The 13,026-nt window shown below is 40.1% G+C and overlaps 2 protein-coding genes across 4 annotated transcripts in view; one reads left to right on the top strand and one right to left on the bottom strand.

Moving 5' to 3' along the window:
* Positions 1 to 3,285, bottom strand: part of LOC124612921 — a 271,212-nt gene extending 267,927 nt beyond the window's left edge. For all 3 annotated transcript variants that reach the window (XM_047141411.1, XM_047141413.1, XM_047141412.1), the window contains exon 1: positions 3,175 to 3,285. In XM_047141411.1, coding sequence (XP_046997367.1) covers positions 3,175 to 3,197 — 23 coding nt within the window. In that variant the 5' untranslated portion in view covers positions 3,198 to 3,285. The remainder of the gene's footprint in view (positions 1 to 3,174) is intronic.
* Positions 3,286 to 3,568: 283 nt separating this feature from the next.
* The window catches only part of LOC124613936 (DNA-directed RNA polymerases I and III subunit RPAC1), a 218,032-nt gene continuing 208,574 nt past the window's right edge, over positions 3,569 to 13,026 (top strand). The window contains exon 1 of the mRNA XM_047142689.1: positions 3,569 to 3,718. Within this exon, the coding sequence (XP_046998645.1) occupies positions 3,659 to 3,718 (60 nt within the window). The 5' untranslated portion in view covers positions 3,569 to 3,658. The remainder of the gene's footprint in view (positions 3,719 to 13,026) is intronic.

Genomic DNA, 13,026 nt, shown 5'->3' with positions numbered 1-13,026 from the left:
TGTTTCTACGTATGTGGTAAAGCAAGCTAGGAAAATAAAAGCAACCCAAGGAGTGCTTCCACAACTTCAGAAGGCTCAGGGTAAGCAGTTGCGTTCAGAAATAAAGGTGCTTGTGTCTGAGTTTTATGAAAATAATGACTCCCAGCCGAATATTGCCCGAAAAAAAAACACTATGTAACAGTGTAAATGGGATGTACATGTACAGATGCAAAAAACACTGTTGCTATGCAACATATCAGAACTATATGTAGAATTCAAGGAAAAGTATCCCAATACCAAAGCAGGTTTATCATCTTTTTTCAATCTTCGGCCAAAATGGGTTGCGCCTGTAAGTGCAAGGGGCACACACAATGTTAGTGTATGTGAGACCCATCAAAATGCTAAGCTGATGTTTGCTGCTATAAAGGATTCTGGTCTGGATTACAAAGGTGCAATGAAGCTGCTAGTGTGTGACATCAGTTCCTACCAGTGCATGATACATAGATGTGAAAAGTGACCTGGTAAGGTAAATCTTGCAGAACACATAAATAACAAACTGTATGGTGAACTCCTTATGGATGACGATGAACTTGTTTCTTATAAACAACGGTGACACATGGATCCCACAAGTCTTGAAACAAAGTAAAGTACAGAGGAAGATTTTGTAGAAATGTGTTGTCATTCCATGTCAGTTCAACCAGGGGCTTCGGCTCATAACCTCAGATTTGACTGAAATTCAGTACACTAATTCTAACATGTGTGGAACACTCGTGTACAAAGTATTAGTTTCCCCTGCCAATTAGTTCCAGAATTATGACCTGTGAAAGAAGATGGCGTGACCTGGAAATTGCAACCCACATCTGGCGATATATCTTCAGACCCAACTTCAGGTCTTAATAACTTTGGAACTATTCCAAACAGTCCAGTGAAATTTTTACAACCCAGTAACATCCATTTAGAGAACACACTCCATGAATCAAAACACCAACAGCATATTTCTGAGGGAAAATAAAAAATTTCAAAATGTGATTAAAAATGTAATATGTTAAAAGGCACGTATTGCAGGTCTCTATGCCAAATATAATTCACTCAAAAAGGGTATAAATTTTGTGTGGTAAGCTTAATGTGGCCTAAACACACACAGAACTCATCATGCCCATATCAGTCACAAAAATTGAGTTACATGCACATGAAAATACAAAAATTTGAAAAATTACCTGAAAAACATAGATCTTCGAAGTGTGGTAGCACAAAAGCTGGCTAAAATATGCTGAAGTTAGGCCTCTTTACAAGAAGGGGGATAAAGAGATAGCCTACCAATAAACTATTGTCTTATTTCACTTTTGCTGGTTTTCACAAAAATATTTGAAAAGGTTGTGTTCAAGCATCTCCTTAAGCATCTGACTGAAAATAATATTTTGTCCAAGTCACAGTTTGGATTTCTGATGGGTTCTGATATAGAGAAAGCTATTTACACTTGCAGTGAGAGTACTTAATTCATTAGATAACAAATTACAGGCTACTGGCATTTTCTGTGGCCTGTCAAAGGCCTTTGTATGAACCACAGCATTCTGCTGAGTAAATTAGAATATTATGGTGTCACCGGTAATGCTGCAAAATGGTTTGAGTCTTATCTATCTAACAGGAAACAAAGGGTGTCGTTGCAAAACACCTGTGCAGTAAGCAGTCAGTCTTCATCTGACTGGGAATTAATTACATGTGGTGTTCCTCAAGGTTCCATTTTGAGTCTATTGCTTTTTCTTGTGTATATTAATGACCTCTCATCTGTTACATTGCTAGATGCTAAGTTTGTTTTGTTTGCAGATACAAACATTGCAATAAGTAGCAAGTCAAGTACAGATTTAGAAATAGCTGCAAATCATTTTTTCACTGACATTAACAAGTGGTTTAAAGCTAATTCATTGTCACTAAACTTTGAGGAGACCCACTATATGCAGTTCAGAACCTGTAAGAGATTACCTTGCAGCATAACGTATGAAGACATGCAGATCGAAGAGGATGCTGTGTTAAATTTCTGAGATTACAATTTGACGATAAATTCAGTTGGGAAGGGCATATCACAGAAGTGTTTAAGTGCCTAAACAAGGCTGTATTTGCAGTGAGAATGACGTCAGATGTAGAAGATATATATATATATATATATATATATATATATATATATATATATATATATATAAAACCCTTGCATACTTTACTTACTTTCATTCTATTATGTCGTATGGGATCATATTCTGGGGCAATTCATCAAACCAAGCAAAAGTATTTAGGGTGCAAAAGCATGTGATAAGAATCATTTGTGGTGTAAATTCGAAAATATCTTGTAGAAACCTGTTCAAGGAACTTTATATTCTAACCACTGCTTCACAGTATATTTATTCCTTAATGAAATTTGTTGCAAGTAATACATCTCCAACCAATAGCTCAGTACACAGTATCAATACTAGGAATAAAAAGAACGTAGGCCTACATAAAGGCCTGAAATCACTTACCTTAGTCCAAAAAGGGGTCCAATATTCAGGAACACACATTTTTTAATAAATTGCCAGCAATCATTAAAAACTTGGTTTCTGATAAAGCGAGGTTTAAACAGAGTTTGAAAGACTTTTTTGATAGGCAACTCCCTCTACTCCATAGATGAATATATTAACAGAGACTGTTAAGTCAGCTTATGTAAAAACATCTGTTACATTTCAGTTTTGACAACACTTGGTCGCAAAAGTCAAGATTAGGAATTTTGCGTAGTATGATAAATTTATTAAAAGTGCACAACAATGTTTCATTCTGACAGTGTGTTAATTCTGTAAATATTAGCTGTTCCAGTTTACTGGATTGTATTAACTTATTTTCGACTATCTCGTGGCAAACGGTCAGGGTAGTACGTATTATATTCAAACGTTTTAAGTTTTTATGTCATACTTTCTGACATGTTCCACACCCACGAGAAACACTCGTTTTTTGAGTCTATGGAACGAAAACCGAGTCCCATGTCATCTAAACGAGTACAGGTTGCATCTGTAGCTGTTTTAGGAAATATTATTCACAAATACATACAAAAAATCATCAGTTACTGACACTAAGACTATTTGCAAATCCACAGTAGCCTACAAAAATATTCACTTCCTATATTGTATTGTTTGTCAGTATTTGATTACGTGATATTGTGAAAAAACTTACTTTTTTATAGTTTGCTCTTCCATATTTTTACATGACAGGTACGTGGCACAGAATTTTCTTACTCCTTAATAATAAACACCGCCCGAAAATACGTATTACCGCCTGTTTGGGAAAATTTAAATTTCATGTCAAAGATGTTAGTTAACTTTCATTTCCACCAACAGTAATAATAACTATTCATGCACATTTAGGAAATTTTGTAACTAAATAATTTCATTTAAATAATTTTAATGAACTTAAGTCAAGAAAAAATGAGTAAACTCTGACATGTCATGATTAATATACTAGGAGTATTGACATTTTAAGCAGATTCATGGTTCGCAATGTTGGTATTGAACACCAAGGGCCCTATAATTTTACAGCAGTTTATTTACACTTTACTGTGTGTGTAGCTATTAGCTGTGGCCTGTGTAGTTTGTACGTTGTTGTTGTGGATGAGTGGTGTGTGAATACGAATTGGTTACGTTGTAGGAGTTTCTTAGCAATGGATATAATTGAAGAAGCGCGATCCCGCATTACCCATAAGGAGACTGGAGTACTAAATGTTCGTGCATGTTTATTTTACTTTGGTATTTATTTATTAAATGTCCTTGCGTTAAATATTACTTAAATGAGCAACTTCAATTCACGTGGCATGCCAGTTCGTTAGCTGAAAACAATAATAATATATTCTGTTTATGGTGGAAAGTAATCACGTTATTGTCAACTTCTTTTTATTTCTACGTACAGAATCACAGTTACATCCTTACCCTAAAAACCACTTTGAAGTACATTGCAGGAGCTATAGTTTTCCTTGTACTTACAAGGTTTCTTTCCGTTAATTGGCGTATGGATCTTTCGAAGAATGAGTACTTAAATGTCTCTGTGCGCACTGTAATTAGTCGTGCCGTCGTGATGGGTACGGAAGCGGAATGTACAGGACTGTGGTATATTCTTATAGATTCTTCACATAGGCTAATACTGTTTCTTAAAACTATGTAGTGGGTTTTCGCGAGATAGCGTTAATCTTCAAGCGTCTTCCAGTTCGGCTGTTAACCATCACCGTGACACACTGTAGTGGGTCAGACAAACCTATGACCGTTCGCGCTGCTTTTCTTCGTTTCGGTCAATATCCCTTGTTGGTCCTATTTATAACAGGCCCACACACATGAGTATTATTGTAACTTGCGTCACGAGTGTTTTGTAAGTGATCTCCAGTGTAGAGTCATTGCGTTTACCAAGTATCCTACCAATGAAAACGTCCGATTCCACCCGTCTGCTTTGACTCGTGACGTAATGGTGTTGTGTGTGTTGACGTCATTACGGCGCGGAGTATGAGTTGTACTACTTCAAAGCTGGGGTTCATAGTCATGTATAATTGGCCACAGGAAGGTAATTAGACATGTCCCTAGTCAGGCATATGCAGTTTTGCTGCAGTACCAGTGAAGATACAGTTGCTGAAAACAAAGAAGGGTATACAACATAATAAACAATGTTGCACCAATAACATAACTACAAAATATATCAAAGTTAAAATCAAAAGAACAACAGTGGAAGGGAAATGAGGAAAGAAGTTTTCAGTATTCCACTTGATAATGGCCACAAGACCAAAATTGAAAATGGGGATTTTGAATAATTTATATTACAGTCAAACGTGACCATGATCCATGTAAAGAAGTATTGCTTTCTCCTGTCTCTGCTTGGTGAAAAAGCATTCTGATACGTATTATGTGTGTAACGTCACTGTACTCTCCAAAACATCCTTTCCAGGCTACAAGTTGTGTAGTCACTACGTAAGTATGGACTACTCTGAAAACATGATCCTTGCATCACCAAGTCCAAACCAAACTACGCAGGACTTGTCAAGGAACTGCACTCCTTATCCCATTTGCCACTAACCTTCCTGACCACTCACCACTTAAAGTATAGGTCTGTATCAAACCCTGTCTTAGGATTATTCCAAGTCAGTTCAATGAGAAAAAAAAAGCATTGTCTCATCCATAATTTCAGATTTATACGAAACTCAGTGAACATTTTTCTCAGTAGTTGCATAATTAACCGGAAATACGGAAGCGTCCGATCCCACCCGTCTGCTTTGACCCATGACGTCACAAATATGGCGGAAACAAAAACACACACACACACACACTTTCCACAAGAAGCCTAATGACACTAACGGGACAAGCGCGGGAAATGGGGTGTTTTGGGTGGGGGGCAAACTAAATATAAACAAATTTAGACGCCTTGCGTACCTACAACGTGTAAGTGAAGACAGCCATGCATGAATACCGACCCACCTCCCCAGGGGTCGTAACCCCTGCAACCCATAGAAGATAAAGATGCTTCAGTAGCTGATTAGTGTTTTTTGTCTTTAAAAAAAAAAAAAAAAAAAAAAAAAAAAAATCTCACGGGATAGAACGAATAGATCAAAGATAAATATAATAAACTAAAACAGAAACTCGAGGAAACAGATAATTAAAATAAGTAATAAGTGTTTTTAAATTTAAAAAAATCTTACGAGATAGAACGAACAGATCAGAAAAGTAAATAAAATAAGATAAAACGGAACTGGAGACAGCCACATTCAAACCAAACTCCGCGCCGTCATGACGTCACACACAACACCCTTACGTCACGGGTCAAAGCCGACGCGTTGGATCGGACGCTTCTGTTGACCCAATTAACCACACTAAATTGTAGCATTATCTCTCTCTCTCTCTCTCTCTCTCTCTATCTATCTATCTATCTATCTATCTATCTCTCCCTCTCTCTCTCTCTCTCTCTCTCTCTCTCTCTCCAATATTTGGATGTTTTCTCATTTTTAACATTGTGATGGCATAAAATGACACTAACATTTTAGAAACAAATTCCCATTTTTTTATCGCCCAAACAAGTTAAATTGGGAGGATGTATACTCTGTATTATAAAGATTCCAGAACAAAATTCCCAGTTTTAAAAATGGTTAATTCAGTCTTTTTAAAATACGCTACATAGAGTAGACATCATTTTCAACAGTAGCAATTTATTGTGAGTCAAGCACATACGGCACAGTCTCTGTTAAGTTCTTCCAGTTGATGCTTTGGGACGTTCAACAACAGCATGTCCATGAGGGATGAGAATGAGGCAAGTATCTTCTTATCTGGGTCAACGGAATGACAGCAAAGGTCCAAGGATCCATAAATTTTATGGTAACACCATGTTCTGTTTTATTTAGTTTAATGATTATGCCGTAGTACCACAGACTGGAATATATACAAGCTACATATCACGATGGTGTCAGGAATATGCTGCTTGAAGAAAGAATTATTCAGTGTTCTAAAATCAACAGTCCATTACTCTTAGCAACACGCACACAATATCAACAACTGAGAACTGCAAAGAAATAGAAATTACAGAGCAACAGTGATACTCTCACACAGTTATTATAAAATGTTTAGTTTAAATTTACCTATATAGTTTTCAACATTCTCCCGCAATGTTCATATTTTATTATTGCATCAAAGATTTAATTCAGTCATTCCAACCAAAGTTTTCATTCTTGATAACTTCTTCACTGATAAACCCATAGTAAAAATGTTTGCTGCCTGATCTTGTGCTGAAACATATTCCACACTGTACCTCTTCTCAATCACCAAGTGTTGTAACATGTTTCAATATGTTTAGAGCATTCATAGAATCCAGTACCTTTCATGTACTTAATAGTGCTTTGATTATCAATATGTAATGCTGGAATTGAATTTTATTAAATAATATTAATTTGTTTGAATTAAGTGATCCAGCCACACTAATGATTTATTGCCTTACTTGCAGCAACAAATTCACCTTCCATTAATGACTGTGCAGCATATTTTTGGAGTTTACTTTTCCACATTACCGGTACACCGCAATACTTCATTAAAACTCCACTTTTTGAACATCTGGTCAGTTTTTCACCTGTGTGATCAGCATACCTATAAGCTTCTGAAGCAGAACCTGTCAGTTCACCAAACTGCATTCCATCATCAATTGTACACCTCAGATGGCTAAGAATTCATTTAACCAATTTAAGGTGGACACCAGTAAGGTGAGTCTTTTGCTCTTGAAGCAAGATTTATGGTGTAAGTTGGATCGGGACAGGTTCCCATTATTAAATATGTGAGGCGCTACCAATAGTCTCTCGGTAATCGTCATTGTAACAAGCTGGTGGTTAATAGCCAAGTATCTACCCAGGTTCAGTTGGCAATAAAACTGGACCTGTGTCAGTCCATGCCGACACTCTCTTTGCATATGCAGCTTGATTAATCTTCACACGATTTTCAAATAGCTGGATTCGAAGGCCAAGAAAGCAATCCATTTCACTTATCACAATATTAGTGTCTTCTTGTAATTTTTTTGTGCAGCTATGAACCATTTCATCAGGTCCCCATTATTAATCCATCATTCACGTGAAATAAAAGGATTAAATTTTCTTTAAAATACATAGAGGGATCAGCACTGCTCTCCTGTAAATTGGATTTCTGAAGACATTCTTTAAAACACTCACCAATGTTTTGCTGGTTGCTTCAGTCTGTACAAACGTTGTAATAATAAGCACACACAACCTGTACCATAATCATAATTTGTAGCTGTTGTATGTAAATTTCTTTCTCCAGTGTACCATTCAGAATTGCCGTTTTAACATTAAAATGTTTAATGTTCCAGTTTCATTGAACAGCAACACAAAAGAAAGCTCTCATTGTTTGAGACCTAACCACAGATCTAAATGTTTCAGAAAAATCAAATCTGTGCCTCTGACTACCCCCTTTCGCAACTCATCTTGCCTTGTAGCAGATCATGTCGTTGTTGTTATTCAGTTTTGTTGCAAAAACCTATCAGTTACCTATACCTTTCCTTCCAGCTGGTAAATCAACCTATTTCCAGGTACAAAACTTTTGATGTGACTGCATTTCTTCATCTATTACAGCTTTCCAATTTTCTGCAGTGGAACAATTTGTGTCACAGGAACGGGGATCTTGGCTTAACTGTCCAGATTGTGAGGGTGGGAATAAACATCTCTATAAAATAACCTCAGTCTCAAGGTGTGCTGTGCGCTGATGAGGTGCACGACTGTTGAGATGGAACTGTCATTGGAGGACAACCTCTGGGGAACCTGCTGCACCTCAATTGTGCAAAGCTTACCGAGGCACAAGGGGCTCTGTCTAGGTGGACTTTTACTTCCCTAGCTGCTAGTGGAACCGAGATGGATCCTTCGAAATTTTCTTTTCATCATCCCAGTGGAAAGGGTGGGCTGCTGGTAGGTACTAACATCCATTCTAACAAGAGGGTTCATGTTACCAATCCTCCCTAGTCAGGGGTTATACAGAGTTCTTCAGTATGTTGCAACAGGACACATGCTGCTGATGAAAATGTGTTTTTGACTGTGAAGCAAAAAGAGGGCGGCTTTGAGAAGGTTTCACCTTTTTATATTCAGAAAGTTTTAGAAAGCACTGCAAGTTCTGTGAAATCCATCAGGTGATTGCTTAACGGAACGCTATTAGTTGAAACTGCTGGTTCCCAATAAGTCACCAACTTCTGGGAAGCTAAGTGCCTTGGGGAATGTGCCATAGAAACAAATCTCCACAACAGTTTGAACTATAGGGAAGGTGGTGTGACCTGTAGAGATCTTGTTGACATTCCCAAGGAGTAATTGAAGGATGAGTGGGCTCAGGAAGGGATGTGCAAAATATATTGAAAGGTTGGATGGGAATCTCATATTATATGACTCCTTCACTCTTACCTACCATAGCACCAAAGTCCTTGAGCTTATCAAGGCAGGTTTCCTTTGTCTAAGCATATGGCCATATGTCCCTAACCCAGTGCACTATTTTAAATGCCAGGGCTTTTTGCATGTCACCTTAGGATGTAAGGGTGAAGCTACTGTGGCAAATGTGGGAAGACCACCCATGACCGTGTGGGTGCTCCTCCCTCCAAAGTGTGTAAATTGCTATAGGGACCACCCAGTCTAGTGTAGGGATTGTAGTGTCTTCCTTGAAGAATGGAAGATAAAGGAGATTAGGACATTTAAACACATCCCATGTGGAGATAAGGCCCTGCAGCCTCCCACATTCACTTTATCTTTTGCTTTCGCCTTGCCTAGTTTAACAGCCAACGCTTCTACGTAAATGGAGATTACTAGTATCATCACCACTACCTGCATTCGTCAGTTCACATGTCGAGCTGCAGTTGTTTCAGAGAACATAGCCCTCCCATGAAAATAAGATAAAGTGACAGTTGGTGCCACTGTGTACCTGCCAGTACTTCCAAAGGCAGAGCTGGGTAAAAGATATGGCACTGCCTCCAGTGCAGATGCGGTTACTCCTCCAAAGTCCTCCCAGTCTAAAAAGCAAATGGGATGCTTCCACCACAAGCGAACATAGACAGTAAATTATCAAATGTCATTCGACTTGATGGCTCTGTTGCTTCTGCTTCAGAGCCAGTGGACTGCAAAGTCTGCCCAGGCCAACCATCTTGCCCCAAGGCTGAAACTCCACCCATTGTGGGATCCCACCATGGCGGAAAGACAGGGGCAAAAGTACAACCACCATGATAGATGGCTCCCATACTACAATGGAACATGTATGGGATCAGGACTCATGTGGAAGAACTGAAATTCCTGGCACAGGCATGGCTCCTGTGCTAGTGTTTGCAGGAAACACCTTTCATGTGCAACTGGGCTGTGTCCTCCTCCGAAAGGATGGCCTGACTGGGGACAAGGCCAAGGGAGGCATCAATAATGCACACCACCTCTGGTGTCTATTTGGTTACTGACCTACAAGCAGCAGCTGTTGCAGTTCAGAAGACTACTGTTTGCTCCCTGTATTTACCTCTGAGGCTCTCACAGGCCTTCTTGAACAACTCCGCTGTCCATTTCTCATCCTGGGTGATTTCAAAGCCCATACTGTATTATGGGGCTCAAGCTATGCTTGCCTCATGGGTGGAGTCTTGGAGAACCTCATGATGTCTCAAGAGCTGTGCATCGTCAACATGAGCAGTCGCACCCATTTCTCGGCTGCTACAGGGTCATCCTCAGCCATTGACTTCACTTTCCACTCTCACGCCCTTTCAGGTTAGCACAGTGGGAAGCAATTGATGACCTTCATTCCAGTGAGCACTTCTCACTGTGGATCCACGTAATGAACCGGGGATTGGTTGAACAGAAGCCACCACAATGTGTGATCAGGGAGGCTAACTGGGAGATATGTTCAGCCAGCTGACTGTGCTTGAACACCACAACAGGTGGGTAGGAATGGGTGGACCACGTCATACGAGTGATCCATTATGCTGCTGAGCTAGCCATCCCAAAGTCCTCAGGTAACCTTAGGAGGCGACCTGTAGTGAACAGATGAGTGCCATTCAACAATCCGGGACAGGCATGCTGCTCTTGAGCCATTTAAATGCTGGCCAACAAAGGATAACCTCAGGGCCTTTTGAGTGACGAGGGTCAAGGCTTGATGCGTCATTGAGGAGAGCAGGAAATGGTTATGGCAAGTGTTCCTGGACTGTGTCAGCCATTCCACTTCTGTACTAAAGTATGGGAAGCCATCTGGCAGATTTTTATTAAACACAGTTGTTTACCAATAGCAACAGTGCTGAAACAGGGGTATCTCCAAACAACACCCAGAGACATCGCTCAGATACTGGCCGAGCGTTTTGCAAAAACTACTGCCAATGCAAGCCAGGATCCAGTGTTTCATTGGTACCATGCAACTGTCGAGAGGGGCAAGTTGGACTTCAGATCCAACAGTTATGAGTCCTGCAACTCCTGTTTCTCCATATGGCAACTGGAATTGGCATTGGCTGAGACTCGTGACACTGCACCCAGTCATGACCAAATCCGGTACTGCATGCTTCAACATTTGCCAGCGTCATCAAAGGAAATCCTCCTGACATGTTTTAGTCTTACATGGCAGACAGGCAACTTCCCCCAACGTGTAGAGGGAGGCAATTTTAGTACCTCTCCTCAAACAAGGAAATGACCACTTGTGTCCCAATAGTTACAGGATTATCGCATTAACAAGCCGTGTAGGAAAGATCCTGGAGTGAACGGTTAACCATTGTCTGATCTTGTTGTTGGAGACCAGGCAACTCCTTAGCCACTCTCAGTGTGGATTCCGCAGAGTTCAGTCCACTGTCAACAAACTGACCCTGCTGGAGGTGGCTTTTCAGCAGGCATTCCTACATAAACATCACTGTATTGGCATATTCTTCGATATCAGTAAGGCGTACAATACTACTAGGAGAGACAGTATTCCCACACAACTGCATCAATGGGGCTTTCACGGCCACCTCCCCATCTTCCTATGGTCTTTTTTGTCTCGGTGGTTTTTTAGGGCCCAAGTTGGTGGTATGCTGTCAGATCGTTTTGACCAGGAGAATGGTTTTCCTCAGGGCAGTATTTGCCAAAGTCATAAACAGTATCACAACTACAGTAAGGAGTCCTGCACAGTGATCCTTATTTTTAGAAAATGATGCTGTTTTCTGTTCCCCCACCAGTATTGCAACAGGCAGCTGTCACTTGCAACTTACATTGTGGAGGTTAGAGGAGTGGTCTGGAAAGACAGGGTTTCAGTTTTCACCAGATAAGTGTGTGTGTGTGTGTGTGTGTGTGTGTGTGTGTGTGTGTGTGTGTGTGTGTGTGTGTTCATTTTAATTGTTTCCATCATATTTTTAATTTACCTGACTTGCATATGAGGGACACCAGTCTACATTTTAGAGACTTAGTGAGGTTTCTGGGCCTCATTTTTCACTCAAAATTGTCGTGGTTGCCACACCTGAGAGACCTGAAAGCCAGAACCCTCAAGGTACTGAACATCATAAAGTTCCATAGTCACAAGTCTTGGGAAGCAGACAGGGCATGTCTGCTCCAGTTTTATAGGGCTCTTGTGCACTGTGTATGGATCAATGAGGCCTTCTTAAGTGCACAGTGTATGAATCGGCGAGGCCTTCTTATTTTGAAGATCATTGACACTGTCCACTATGAGGGGATTAGGCTTGCCATTGGTGCTTATAGGCCCAGTCCCATACCCAGTCTGGCCAGGGAATTGCCACTCACAATCTGATGACAGTTCCTTATGGTGTGTCTTGCATGTAAGTTCCTTGCAGCTCCCATTTCACTGTATATCGTACTGTTGCTCACCCACCTCTGGAATACCTTTTCTCCAACCAACCATGAGCCACAACACTATTTGGGATCCTTGTGTGATGTATGCTGGAGTCAATCAGTGTGGAGCAAGTACAACTACATCTCCAGGGTTTTAACCATCTGTCACCTTGATTACTGCAAAGGACCAGGATAATTTTAGATTTGGTGCAGTACAGGAGTGATTGCACTCTTGCTTGTGTTTTTAATGCAAGGTTTTCTGACATTTTGTATAAGCACCAGAACTATGTAGCTGTCTTTACAGATGTGTCCAAACAAGGGGGACTACATTGGTTGCTCTGTTGTTTTCTCAGATCATGTCCTCAACGTCTGATTGCCTCAACACTTTACTGCTTTCGACACAGAATTATATGCAATCTAGCAGGCACTGCAGCAGATGAGGCATTCTTACTTACTTACTTACTTACTTACTTACTCCTTGGCTCTATAGTCCTTGATGGGCCTTGGTCTGCATCACAATATTGTGCCATTCTATTCGGTCCATGGCTTTCTGTTTCCATCCTCTGACACCCAGCTTTTTCATGTCTTCTTTAGTTCCATCCACCTATCATCTGCCTCCAGCCTTGCCTGCCATCAAAAGACTTCTTACACAGTCTATCTTCCTCCATTCTTACCACGTGTCCTGCACATCACAGCCTTCTTATTTTAATGCTAGTGACAATGTCAGGTTTTTCAGAAAGTTGTTCTAGTTCTAT

The sequence above is a fragment of the Schistocerca americana genome, chromosome 4 (genome assembly GCF_021461395.2).
Source record: "Schistocerca americana isolate TAMUIC-IGC-003095 chromosome 4, iqSchAmer2.1, whole genome shotgun sequence".
NCBI lineage: Eukaryota > Metazoa > Arthropoda > Insecta > Orthoptera > Acrididae > Schistocerca > Schistocerca americana.
The sequence above is the reverse complement of the archived record's forward strand: the minus strand, read 5'-3'. Positions and strand labels throughout refer to the sequence as shown.